The 13,323-nt window shown below is 51.2% G+C and overlaps 1 protein-coding gene across 2 annotated transcripts; it reads right to left on the reverse strand.

The window, feature by feature from the left end:
• Positions 1-1,476: 1,476 nt before the first annotated feature.
• RDH13 (retinol dehydrogenase 13) lies at positions 1,477-13,323 on the reverse strand. 2 transcript variants are annotated; one of them, XM_024570660.4, is made up of 7 exons: positions 13,129-13,323; positions 10,976-11,094; positions 8,816-8,971; positions 6,062-6,166; positions 4,885-5,097; positions 3,972-4,073; positions 1,477-2,528 (listed from the first exon to the last, which is right to left on the reverse strand). In XM_024570660.4, the coding sequence occupies exons 1-7, from the start codon at positions 13,191-13,193 to the stop codon at positions 2,320-2,322; spliced, it is 969 nt and encodes a 322-aa protein (XP_024426428.2). In that variant the 5' UTR covers positions 13,194-13,323; the 3' UTR covers positions 1,477-2,319. The 2 variants fall into 2 exon arrangements, with proteins under 2 accessions (XP_024426428.2, XP_045059823.2); XM_045203888.3 differs by lacking the exon at positions 6,062-6,166.

The following is a 13,323-nucleotide window of genomic DNA, read 5'->3' on the forward strand; positions in this document are numbered from 1 at the left end:
GTGGCAGGCAGAACGGTGGCCCCCCAGAGACGCCCACATCCTGATCCCTGGAACCTGTCACATCCTGTGGCAAAGGAGGATGAAGGTGGCACATAGAATTAATGACATTAACGTTGCTGATCAATTATTTACAACAGCCAGGGTCTGGAAGCAGCCCACGTGCCCACCGGTAGATGAGTGGATAAGAAAGCGGTGGTGTGTTCGCACAATGGAATACTGCTCATCCATAAAAAAAGAAGGAAACCGTGCCTTTTGCAACAGCACGGATGGACCTGGAGAGCATTATACTACGTGAAATGAGCCGGACAGGGAAAAGACAAATACCATATGATCTCACTTGCATGTGGAATCTAATGAACAAAACAGAAACAGACTCAGAGACAGAACAGACAGCTGCCAGAGGGGAGTAGGGTTGGGGGCTGGGTGAAAAGGGGGAAGGGATTAAGAAAAAAAAACTCACAGACACAGACAACAGTATGGTCATTCCCCGAGAGAAGGGGGTGGGGGAGGTAGAAGAGGGTAAATGGGGGGGATAAACGGTGATGGAAGACTTGACTTGGGGTGGTAAACACGCAACACAATGGATGGATGATGGACTGTAGAACTGTACACCTGAAACCTATATACTTTTATTAACCAATGTCACCCCGATAAATTCAGTTTTTAAAAAAGAACAAATATATAAATAAAGTTGCTGACCAGCCGACTCTAAAGGAGGGAGGTGATCGTGGATTTTCTGGAACACAGGGAGATGGGGACCGTCACGGGTGGTGTTGGACGCTGCCTGCCAGAGTCACGTCATCCCAAACATATCCTTCAGCTACTTCGATCGGATGCGGTAAAAGTAAGAAAACTGACTGCTTGTCTGTGAAATTCCGCCTCCTCCACTCCCCTCCCCCACACTGGTAGCCCCTGGCGTGGGCCATCTGGTGCCGTTCTGTGTGTTGTGCGAGATGAAGCGGCTTCCCTGGCCTCCACGAGTTGCTCAAAATTTAAGTTTTTCAATGTCGAAATATTTACCTTGATTACTGAGCTTTGAGGGCTGCCCCCACCCCTTGATTCTGTGCCCAAGCAGAGTGGCAGCCCCATGTCTAATAGAGAAGACACCCAGACTTCAACAACTGTCCCCAGGTGGGAGGGGACCCTTTCATTTCTTTCTTTTTTTGAGAGAGAGAGAAAGAGAGAGAAACATTAACTTGTTGTTCCACTTATTGATGCGTTCATTGATTGATTCTTGTATGTGCCCTGGCCGGGGATGGAACCAGCAACCTTGGCATATGGGGCCAATGCTCTAATCAACTGAGCTACCAGGCCAGGTCCACATTTCTAAACGTGTAAACATCTGATTAGTTTACTGGCTTGGTACTATTTGAACTGCTGTCTTTGCTTCACAAAGGGAAGAAATACATGACTTGTTTTTGTTCAGCTCATTGGCACTTCCCCACACGCACAGAGGAAGAAAATAAAACCTATGACTCAGCTAGACTTTTTATTGTTATTAAAGAGCAAGTTTGAGAGTTCACAGGGCTAGAGAAGGTCATGACCCCGGCATCTTGGGTACTCAGCAGCAGCAGCAGCTGGTGCGTTGTTCACTTGTCGGGGGCATGACTCCAGGATACGGGACTAGGTGTGTATCGAATAACTATCCCCCAACCCCCGCACCTGGCCAGAATCAGGCACCCTAAGACCCTCAGTAAACTTTCCCCAGCAAGAAATGCTCAGCACACCATCCTATGAGGTAGTCAAGTGATTCTGCACGCTTTACAGTTGGAGAAACAGAGACTCAGAAAAGGGTCTGGAGGTGTACAAGGTCCTACAGGGGACCATGAACTTGACCCTATCTGTACAACAACTTACCCTCAACTGTGGCCCACGTCAGAGGGAGCTGGCTCCTCCCTCCGTAGTTCCCAGTTTAGATTCCCAAAACCGGCATCTGATAATCCAGCTCACCTGTGACAGCCAGATACACTGCCCCAGCCAGCCTCTGGGTCAGGTACCCTACCTGAAGGCCAATCCACTCCACCTGTGGCCAGAAAAGGAGGACAATGCTGCCACCTAGAGGGTGATGTGAGCATAGCAGTCAGCATTCCTTGGTCAATGCTGCCACCTCGTGGCTGTTGCTGGCATGGCAGCCAAGTTCCTTAATCTTTGGGGTTCTCAGGGTATAGCAGCCAGGTTTCTCAACCTTGAAGCTCAGTATCAATACCGCCACCGAGAAGCTGATGTGGACGTGGCAGTCAGCCTTGATCTTGCAACTCCATCCTGAGTCCACAAAGCCTGCTCCCAGGTGATTTGGGAGGAGTTGTCCCCAGAGAACTCCTAGGACATCTCCAAGCCCACCAGGCGGGCACTTTCAGTCCAAAGCCGCTGGGCTACCTCCTCATCCTCAGCCTCTGGGGCTGGAGCCTTCTCTCTGAGTCCATCAAAGTACTTTCCAGAAACGCCCTCCAGTTCCTCCGCCACAGCCAGGTAGGTGCTGGGCTGGGCCGCCAGCTCAGGACTCTTGACCAGCAGCCAGAAGATAGGCCCTGCAATCAGCCCACAGAGCGTTCAAACCACACACATTCAGGGAGGATACAAAAAGCGCCCCCCCCCCCACCCCCAGCACACAGAGCCCACCTCCAGACTTTTGCTCCTGTGGTTCCCCCCACCAGAAAGTCCCTTCCCTAGCACATCCCTCCAGATACAGGGACCAGTCCCAAAGCTGCCTCCCCCAGGAAGCCTCCCTGGCTTTTCCTGGGCAAATGGAACCTCTCCCTTTTCCATCAACCCCACATACCCACCATACCTCACCTTGGTTTAAAATAACTTTTATTTATTAAATGTCTCCAGTGCCAGCCTCAGCTCAAGATCCTTGACACCTAGCACCCACCCAGTGAATGTTTTTCAAGATTATAAATGCTAGTTATAAAATTCTAAGTGACCCTGGCCAGGAGAGTCAGTTGGTTAGAGCATCATTCAGATACGCCAAGGTTGTGGGTTTGATCCCTGGTCAGGGCACATACAAGAATCAATCAATGAATGCATCAGTAAGTGGAACAACAAATCATTGATTGTTTCTCTCTCTCTCCCCCGCCCCCTCCCCCATCTCTCTCTCAAAAAAAAAAAAAAAAAAAATCTGAGCCAGGCACTGTGCTAGCCCTTTTACAGGAGGTGTCATCTAATGCTCCCGGTGACAGTGATGCAGGTACTGTTCTGGATTTCCCTTTGCATGGGGACACTGAGGCTCGGAGAGGTGCAGTTGCTCCCCAGGGTGCCCCGGCTAGTTTTGGGTGAAGCTGAGGTGACCCTGAACACAGAGGACTCCAGGAGTTGGCTCCATGGGCCTCCTTCTGAGACACGGCTTTCTCATAGTCAGACGGGCTCTGGCCTGTTTCCTGGAGCTATTCTGAGGCTGGCAGGCCAGCTCGACATAGAAAAGTGACCTGTTCTTGGTGGCATAAATGAGACAGAGGAGGGAGCGCTCTCTGAGTGTGATGTTAAGTTTATGTCAACTGGACTGGGCTAACGGACAACCGGAGAGCTGGCAAAGCCTTCTTTCTGGGTGTATCTGTGCGGCTGTGACCAGGGAGGTGAGCATTTGAATCGATAGACTGAGTCAAGGAAACCCAGGTGGGCAGCATGCAATCAGTTGAGGGCCAGACTAGAACAAAACAGGTGAGAAAGGATGAACTTGCTCTTTGCTTGAGCTGCGACATCCATCTCCTCCTGTGGTCAGACATGGGCGCTCCCGGCCAGACAGAGTGACTACACCGCCCACCAGCTTTCCTGGGCCTCCAGGGTGCTGAGGGCAGATTGTGGGAATTCCCCATAAACTGTGAGCCAATCTCTCCTAATAAATCTTTCTAAATACCTATATGTCTATCCCATTGGTCCTGACTAATACTCTAAATACTCTAAGGGAGGTTCCCGGGCCCCAAGCAGGGAGGGCAGGGCTTCCACAAGGGGCCCCAGGCCAGGAGGACACTTACCGAGCGTGAAGCTGGAGAAGCCAGATTTATGCATGCCCGTGTGTCTGCCCAGCTCTGTCCTGGCCACACCAGGGTGCAGAGCATTGACGGTCACACCCGTGCCTGGGGACAGAAGGGAAGGTTGGGGCAGGGGGCTGGTGAGACAGACGCCAGATTTACTCCTTACCAAGAAGCCTGATGCTGTCCACCCTGAACTCTGGGGCTCCCCCACTTCTGCTTTTGAACCCACATCACCCTCTTGCTCCGAAACCTCCACACCAGGTGGTTTGATCTTGTGAGGCAGCTCCGTCACGTGGCTGCCCTGTGCAGAGCCTCTGAACCCGAGTGTGGGTCGAAATCACATGGAGGGCTTAGGAAACCCAGACCACTGAACCCCCCCACCCCCCCGAGGGTCTGAAGCCAGGAGTGGGTCTGACAAGCTCCCAGGTGAGCTAACACTGCTGGCCCACACACCCTCCAAGAGAAATAAGAGCAAAGGGCAGACTTTTCAACATCAGCACTATGGACACTGAGGCCCAATCATTCTTTAACCCGTTCACTGGAGATGCCAAGCTGTATCCCCAGCTTCTGTCCACTAGATACAAGTAGCAACACCCACTCCAAAAGTGACAGCCAAAAGTGTCTCCAGATATTGCCAAATTTCCACTGGCCTGGAGCACCAAAGGCTCAGACGCCAGTCCTGGATGGGTAGAGAAAATGTGATTGATTAGTGATGTCTGCGTCAGGCACCAGAACAGCCTGGTTGTATGTGATTGATTAGAGATGTCTGCTTCAGGCACCAAATGGGAGCCTGGTGGTGTGTCATACATTTGCTACTCTGTCCTGGCGCCCATGCTTGATCTCCCATCAGCCCAGGGTACCAGCAGGACTGTTCCAGTCTCAGAGCCAAAGAAAAAAGACATCACACACACACCTTGCAGCCGCCGGCTCAGTTCCTTGGTGAAGAGAACAAGGGCCAGCTTGCTCTGGCAGTAAGCTGCTTTCGTGTTATACTTCCTCTTCTCCCAGTTCAGGTCATCGAAGTCTATGTGCCCGGCGATGTGGGCCAAGGACGAGAGGTTGATGACCCGCGAAGGAGCTGAGGCCTTCAGCTTGTCCAGCAGTAAGTTTGTCAGAAGAAAGTGACCTGGATGAAAGATGACAAGATAACTGTCCTTAAACTCCGGCCTGGGAGTGTGCTGAGAACACCACCGTATCTCTCCCTCCCCCTAACTCGTGGTTCTCACCCAGAAGCAATATGCTCCCCCCGAGGGGACATCTGGCAATATCTGGAGACAATTTTGGTTGTCACAAGTACAGAGAGTAGAGACACTACTGTCTTCTCATGGGTAGAGGACAGGGATGCTGCTCAGCATCCTACAACACACAGGACTGTCCCCACAACAAGGAATTCACTACCCAGCCCCAAATGTCAAGCCCTATGAGGTCGGCTGGAGAAGATATTGCCTTCTACCTCCCAAAATCCTTTCCCCACTTCTTATGCAGTAATAGAATTTTTGCCTATGCCCAAGAGGGCCCAGTAAAAGACTACTTTTCCCAGACTCCTTTGTAACCAGCTCGGTCATGTGACTGAGTCCCAGCCAATAGGTCGTGAATGATAGTAACATGTGTTAAGGGTTGAGTTGTGTCTCCCCACTCCCCGCTCCCAAAACATATGTTGAAGTCCAACCTTCCAGAACCTCAGAATGTGGCCTTATTTGGAGATAGGGTCTTACAGAGGCAAGTTAAAGTAGGGTCATGAGGGTGGGCCCTGATTCAATACGTCCCATTGTCCCCTGGCCCTTACTAACAGAACTCCAGGTACATTCAGGGTAACAACAGATAGACTAACAGAGTGACTGAAGGACAGACAGACTGAAAGATGGACAAAGGGATAAAAGGTCAAGAGATGGACGGAGGATCCCAAAGACTTTCCGAGTGTCCAGCCAGGAACAGGCACCTCCCTGAGCTGCAGGGTAACCCCACCAGTGGCCACCCGGCCAACCTGGAGAGTGGAAGAGGGCACCCTGTCCCAGAGCCTGTGTCTGACCCACTAGGGACCCCACTGATGTCCCAGGTGGACGCCAACAACACACAGCCCGCGGCCTCACCCAGGTAGTTCACGCCGAGCTGCATCTCGAAGCCGTCCTCGGTGGTCCAGTGTGGGCACCGCATCACGGCCGCATTGTTGACCAGCACGTGCACCCTCTCCTCCTCTGGAAGACGAGGGTCAGGGCAAACCTGTCAGCTCCAGGCCTGTGCCGGGCTGAACAATGTCCTCGAACATTCGCGTCCACCCAAAACCTGTGGATGTGACCTTTCTTTGGAAACTGAGTCTTTGCAGAAGAAGTCAAGTAAAGATGAGGCCGCAGGGTGGGCCCTCATCCAACATGATTGGTGTCTTCATAAGAAAGGGAAGTATGGCCCTGGCTGGTGTAGCTCAGTGGATTGAGCATCGACCTGCAAGCAGAATGGTCGCCGGTTCAATTCCCAGTCAGGGCACATGCCTGGGCTGCAGGCCAGGTCCCCAGTAGGGGGCGCGCAAGAGGCAACTGATTGATTGCACATGGATGTTTCTCTCTCTTTCTCCCTCCCTTCCCCTCTCTCTAAAAAATAAATAAATAAAATCTTTTTGTATTAAAAAGGGAAGTTTAGACACAGACACATATCCGCAGGGAGACTGTGGTGCGGTGACGGGGGCAGAGTGGAGAGACGCAGCTACAAGCTGAGGAACATCAGGATGGACGGCCACCACCAGAAACTGGGGAGACGAGGGAGGATGCAACCCACGCAGCCCTGCTGACCCCTGATCTCGGACTTCCGGCCACATGCTGGGCAAGTTGAACAACAGAAATCTACCATCTCCCAGTTCTGGAGGCTGGAAGCCCAAGGTGAAGGTGTCGCAGGGTTGGTTCGCCAAAACCGTGAAGCAGAATCTGTTCCCTGCCTCTGCGTCTGGCAGAGACAGCTGTCTTGCTCCTGAGCCCTCACATGGCCATCCCTCTGTGTGGCTGTGTCCAGATCTCCGAAAGACACCAGTCAGACTGGATCAGGACCCACCCTAATAACCTCATTTTCACGTGATTACCTCTGTAAAGACCCCATCTCCAAGGTCACATCTGACCTATCTTTTTGGGGAGGAGACATGAACGAATCCATCCCAAAGCGGTTTTTAGGATCCACAGAAATAACAAATTGGTCCCCTAGCACCTAATAAACAGTCCCTATTTTGTTCCCTATTTGGCGGGAAGGGGGTGTAGTACAGCCGTCAGGAACACAAGCTGGGGAGCCCATCAGACGGGGGGTTCAAATCCCCGCCTCTACCCTGAGCAGATATCAGCCAAGTCACACAGCGACTCTGTGACTCAATTTCCCCCTCTGCAATCCTTCCTGAGTGTTATTAATTTGTGTTGTTAAAATAAACAACAGTAGCTATGTTTTCACAATGGAAGCTTCATCATATGGGGTGGCGGGGATGTTAAAATTGACTTCCTTGGGGTTGGTGTGGAATCGATGGTGTTTAGTTCTTCTTCATTGTTCAGGATTTTATTTCCATAAGGAACATGTATTTCTTTGCACTGGGTTTTTTTTTTTTTAAATAGCCAAATAAATGTTTTTTTGTTCACTTCTGAGCAACAGCTCCTGGGTCTCCCAGCCTGCTTTCCTGCTTTTATTTAACACGGAGCCGGGTGAAGAGGAGGGGCCTGTCTCCAAGATCTGCGGACACCCTCACAAGGGCCAAAAAACACATACATGAGAACAGACGTTCACAGCGGCCGCAGAAAGGCTGGAAGCCAAACGGCCAACCTCTCCCAGCCACACAATGGAACACAATGTAGCCACAAGAACAGGAAGCCCTGCCTGCACTGATCTGTAAGAGAGAATCCAGGGAAAGAGCCAGGGCAGCATCGGATGTATAACAGGCTCAATCTGGCCCCAAAGACCAAGGGGCAGCGATACTCCTGCCTGCTTAATAAAGGCATAAATATAGGATACTTGGGCATTGAACACGTGAGGAAGGCGGCTGGGAGCTAGGGGCAGGCGTGGCAGGGAGACGCTTGGCTGCCTCCTCTTTTGTACTTTCTGAATATTTAATACAGTCAATGTTACTCCTATTCAAAAAAAAATTAATACGGGACCAGTTCTGGGGACACCACATGGGATGAGAAATAAGAGAGTCACCAAGCAAGGTGACAAATGCAGAAAAACTCAAGCCTGATGCTTGGATTTGCGAAAAGAAACACCCAGCAAAGAAGCGGGAGGTCTGGGAACTCGGCACTGTGCCCGTGGGTCCCCTGGTGGTGGAGGGATTGTCACATCCGCATCCGGGCACTCCTTGTTGGCGCAGCCTGAATCTGACTCATCTGTGGGTCCCCAGTGTCACCAGAGACAGAATGCCTCAGGAGACAAAGGTCGATGAATCACTGTCTCCGCCCCTTTTCCCAAGGCTAACTTTCCCTCCAAGTCCCATCCTGGCTTCTGCTTCTTGTAGAACAGAAGCTAATGCAGAGGGAGCTTGTTTGCCTATAGAGCGAACTTTCTCTGTAAAGGACCAGACTGTCGAGATCCTTGGCTTTGTGGGCCTTAAGGGCTTCTTTTTTAGAAAAGGGAAGGGAGGGAGAAAGAGAGAGAAAAAAACATCACTGTGTGGTTGCCTCTCACACACTCCCCACAAAGGACCTGGCCTGCAACCCAGGCATGTGCCCTGAATGGGAATTGAACTGGTGACCCTTTGGTTTGCAGTCCAGCGCTCAATCCACTGAGCCACACCAGGCAGGGCTGAACGAGGCCTGGTTTAATTCCAGACTCCTCGGAGCCTGGCCTCCCGAGCTTTTGCCCCACACAGCCAGCACCCTCCCTCCTACCTTCGATGATTTTCGTGGCAAACTCTCGGATGGACTTCAGAGAGGCCAGGTCCAGGTGGCGTGCGTTGACACGGTGATTCAGGGTCTCTCCTCGAATGTCCTTTGCCGCCGCCTCACACTTCTCCATGTCTCGACAGGCCAGGATGATGTTGCCTCCTGGAAGCCCAGAATAGAAAAAAAAATTTTTTTTTAAAGATGCACTCCTAGGTATATATACATCCGATACAAATGAAAACATAAGCCCGCACAAAAATGCAGACACACACATTCACAGAAGCACTATTCACAGCAGCCCAGAGGTGAAAACAGCCCAAGTGTCCATCAATGGATGAACAAGTAAACAAAACATGATGTGTCCATGCGTGGAATATTATTCAGCCATGAAAAAGGAAGGAAGCCCTGACACCTGCTGCAACCTAGGACATGATGCTGAGGGAAAGAAGCCGCACAGCAGGGGACACATTCCATATGATCCCATTTCTATGAAATGTCCAGAACAGACAAATCTAGTGGAAGGAAGATTCATGGGTTCCTATGGGGGGTGGGGAACAGGGAGGAGTATAAGGGCAGCAAGATTTCATTTTGGGGTGTTGAAAATGTTCTAATCGAAAGCGGCAACAGTTGCACGACTCTGAATGTACTAAAAATCCTTGCCGTGTATACTTTAAAGAGGTGAATGTCTGGTACGTGAATGCAATCTCAATACATCTGTAAAAATAGGTTTTGGGTTTTATTTAATTTTTTAAAAGATTTTATTTGTTTTTAGAGAGGGGGGAAGGGAGGCAGAAAGGGAGGGAGAGAAACATCAATGTGTGGTTGCTTCTCGAGTGCCCCCTACTGGGGACCTGGCCTGCAACCCAGGCATGTGCCCTGACTGGGAATCGAACTGGCGACCCTCTGGTTAGCAGTCTGGCACTCAAATCCACTGAGCCACACCAGCCAGGGCGGTTGTTCTGTTTGTTTGTTTGTTTTTTAATTAGACAAGTGAGAACAGGAAACAGGGATTGAGGACCATGTGGATCTGTGAGGCCTATCCCACCCACAGGGGACCCAGCTGCCTCCTACACAGCCCACTGCCCCCTCACACGGCTCAAAACAGACTCATTGGACCCCCCAATCTGTGTACCCTCCTAGTAACAGCAGGGTCCCCAGGACGGCGGTGGGTATGTCTGCCCAATTTCCCATCTCACCTTCTCCTGGGAGGAGCACGTGTCCTCCCTTGGGGGAACCTCACATGTCCAGGGTTGTCCATCACAGTCCCCCATCATGCTGACTGCAGGGGTGGACACAGAGCTCAGGCCTGGTCCATCAGGGACCTGTTCCCCTGGCCATCACCACTCAACAAGCCCAGAGAAAGCTTCCGCTGTCCCCTGGGCCTCTCACCTGCCTCAGCCTTCCCACCCTGGCTGACCAGCCCAGGCCTTCCAGCTGCTGAAACCGAAATCCCTGGCTCCGCCCTTTCTCACACGTGACCCCACGGGATACCCCGTTCACTCTAACTTCGAAAGCGATCCTCAAGCGATGAGGAGGGCACCTCTCCCCCATGGAATTCCTCCAAAACCCCACTTGGACCTTGAGAAAAACATCAAAGCATCCCAAATCCCTGGGCACCTGGAGGAGCCTGAAGCCAGGTCTTGACCCTGATCTCTGACCCAGGCCACTAGGACTGAGTCCACCTGCAGTAGGAGAGAAGGAGACCAATGCAAAGCAAAACCAAAACCTCGGCCCCCGCTGAGACCCTGAACACCCCCACCCTCTCCCAGGGCCTAGGCGGGTGTGAGCTGGGTTCCTGCCCCTTGAAACAAAGAGTCAAATGATCTGACATCCTTCAAAAAGAACCCTCCACTGCCAGCCTCACACCCTGAGCCTCGAGCAGGAACATAGGGCTTCTCCTATTTTTTTCCCAAAGACAGCAGACATTCAATATCACATTAGTTTCAGGTGTACAGCATAGTGGTTAGACATTTATATACCTTACAAAGTGATCCCCCGGGGAAGTCTAGCGCCCCCCGACACCATACCTGGTTACTACACCATTATTGACTATATTCCCTCTGCGAGACTTTACATCCCCATGACTGTTCTATAACTGCCCATTTGTACTGTTTAGTCCCTTCTTCTTCCCCACAGCCCCCACGCTCCTGCCGCCGAGGCCCTCACCTCTCCGGGCCAGCTCCAAGGCGGTCTGCTTCCCGATGCCAGTGTTGGCGCCTGTCACGATGACCGTCTTCCCCTGAATGGTGGCCTTGCTGGGACAGGCCCCACCGGCGACATAGTCCCTGAAGGCGAGAAACAGCACAGTCAGTTCTGCCTGTCTGTCCCCGTACCAAAGGTGGCCCCGGCTGCTTCGATCCGGGGCAAATGACCCCTCTGAGCTCGTGCTACCCCAGCTGAAAGAAGGAAATGACACTGCATTAACTCCATGAAGCCATGTCACGTTGTAGAGGAAGGGTGGGGCACAGCTGTGACAAGAGTTATTTTATGAAGACACACTGTATTCACTTCCTGTGGCTGCTGTAACAAATGGTTAAAACCAGGCAAGTGTAGTCTCCTCCAGCTCTGCCGGTCAGGCTCCCCAGTGGGGCTCACAGGGCTCACATCAAGGTGTCCGGCTGCATTCTTTCTCAGGGCTCTTGGGCAGAATCGGCTCCCTCGCCTTTTCTAGTTTCTAGTACCCTTCCCCCATTCCTTGGCTCACGGTCCCTCCCTCCACTTCAAGATTCTGACTCGGACCCTCCTGCCTCCCTCTCATAAGGGCCCCTGTGAGGTACGTCACAAGGGTAACACAGGGTCATCTCCCCATCTCAAGGTCGCTAAGTCCATGTCATCTGGTTCTGAGCATTAGGATGCGCACAACCTTGGGGGCCATGAAGCTGCTACTAGACCCATAACACCCAGAGGCTAAAAACTGCACACAACCAAATGTCACCCAGAGGGGACTAGCCAAATAAACAATGCCACCTCCACACTCGAGAAGAGCACTGTCCAACATTGTAGCCACCAGCCACCTGAGGCTGCTTAATTCAAATTAATTAAAAATAAATAGCAAGGCCCTTGGCCAGGTAGCTCAGTTGGTTGGAGCATCATCCCAATAAGCCAAGGTCTCAGGTTCGCTCCCCAGTCAGGACACATGAAAGAATCAATGAATGAATGCATCAATAAGTGGAGCCATGAATCAGTGTTTCTCTCTCTTCCTCCCTCCCTTCCCTTCTCTCTAAAGATGAATAAATAAAACATTTTAAAAAATAATAAATATAGCCCCAGCTGGTGTGGCTCAGTGGATTGAGTGCCGGCCTGTGAACCAAGGGGTTGCCAGTTCAGTTCCCAGTTGGGGCACATGCCTGGGTTGCAGCCAGGTCCCCAGTGGGGGCGCATGAGAGGCAACCACACATTAATGTCTCTCTCCCTCTCTTTCTCCCTCCCCTCCCCTCTGTTTAAAATAAATAAATAAAATCTTTTAAAATAAACAAATATAAAAAATTAATAAATATAAATAACAAGATGCCACTCAACTAGGTGAAAAAGACAGTATCAGATCAGAAGGAACAAGTTCAACGCAGCCTCGTCATTGAGCAGGTAAATAAACCAAAGGCAACTATTCAAAGAGATTTACAGACTATCCTCCATGCCCTTTAAAAAAACAATAATTCAATTCCAATTACTTTCTGGTCGAACTCCCACCCAATCTCTTTTCTTGTGTAACTAATAAAATTACATATAGCTAATCCTTTTTAATTGTTGTAAGAACACTCTGCATATTGCTAACTATAAGCATAACATAAGCACACGCTTGTTGCTTATTAGCCACACGTGACAGCTATCAGCTCGAACAAACACTTCCATAAGCACAGAAAGTTCTACCAGACAGCGCTGCTGTAGAATATTTGCTAGCAGTTTGTTTTTTAAGTGAACTCACCTAGGAAAGACAAAAGCTGTGTATACATCCCATTCAATACGAACCTTTCGTTTGCCGAGTTGAACAATTCTATTCGTTTCTGTAATTTCGGATAAGAAAGCTTAGATGGCATATATTTTCCTTGCGCCTGGGCCAGCCGGGGGTACAGAGGGGAACTGCTCATTAAATATTTGCTGAATGAATTAATTCATCAATTACAAGTCCGGAAGCAACTAGATCAAAATGTTTACAAGGGCCCGGAACCGCCCCTTCCTCAGGGTGACCTTGGCGGTGACCTGCCGTCGCGGGGCTCAGGTTTGTCCCCACGTTCTCTGAGGTGAGCTGGTGGGCCAAGAGTTGGTGGTCTCCACCCAGCCTTCCCTCCCTTGGCCGCCGGCGGGGGCCCGCACATACTCACCGGAGCAGCACCGCGCCACCCACCGCCGTGCCCAGCAGCGACGCCGGCACAAGGTAGCGGTTCATGACGGACCGGAGCCGGACCCAGCGCGAAGCCGCCCACAGATCAGCCACCCTAGTCGCTCCAAGGAGCAGGGGGCGTGAGATCCACGTGGAGAAGGGCAATAGCGGATTAAACTGGTGGCTTCCTGAAAAG

This window comes from Desmodus rotundus, chromosome 12 (genome assembly GCF_022682495.2).
Source record: "Desmodus rotundus isolate HL8 chromosome 12, HLdesRot8A.1, whole genome shotgun sequence".
Classification (NCBI taxonomy): Eukaryota; Metazoa; Chordata; class Mammalia; order Chiroptera; family Phyllostomidae; genus Desmodus; species Desmodus rotundus.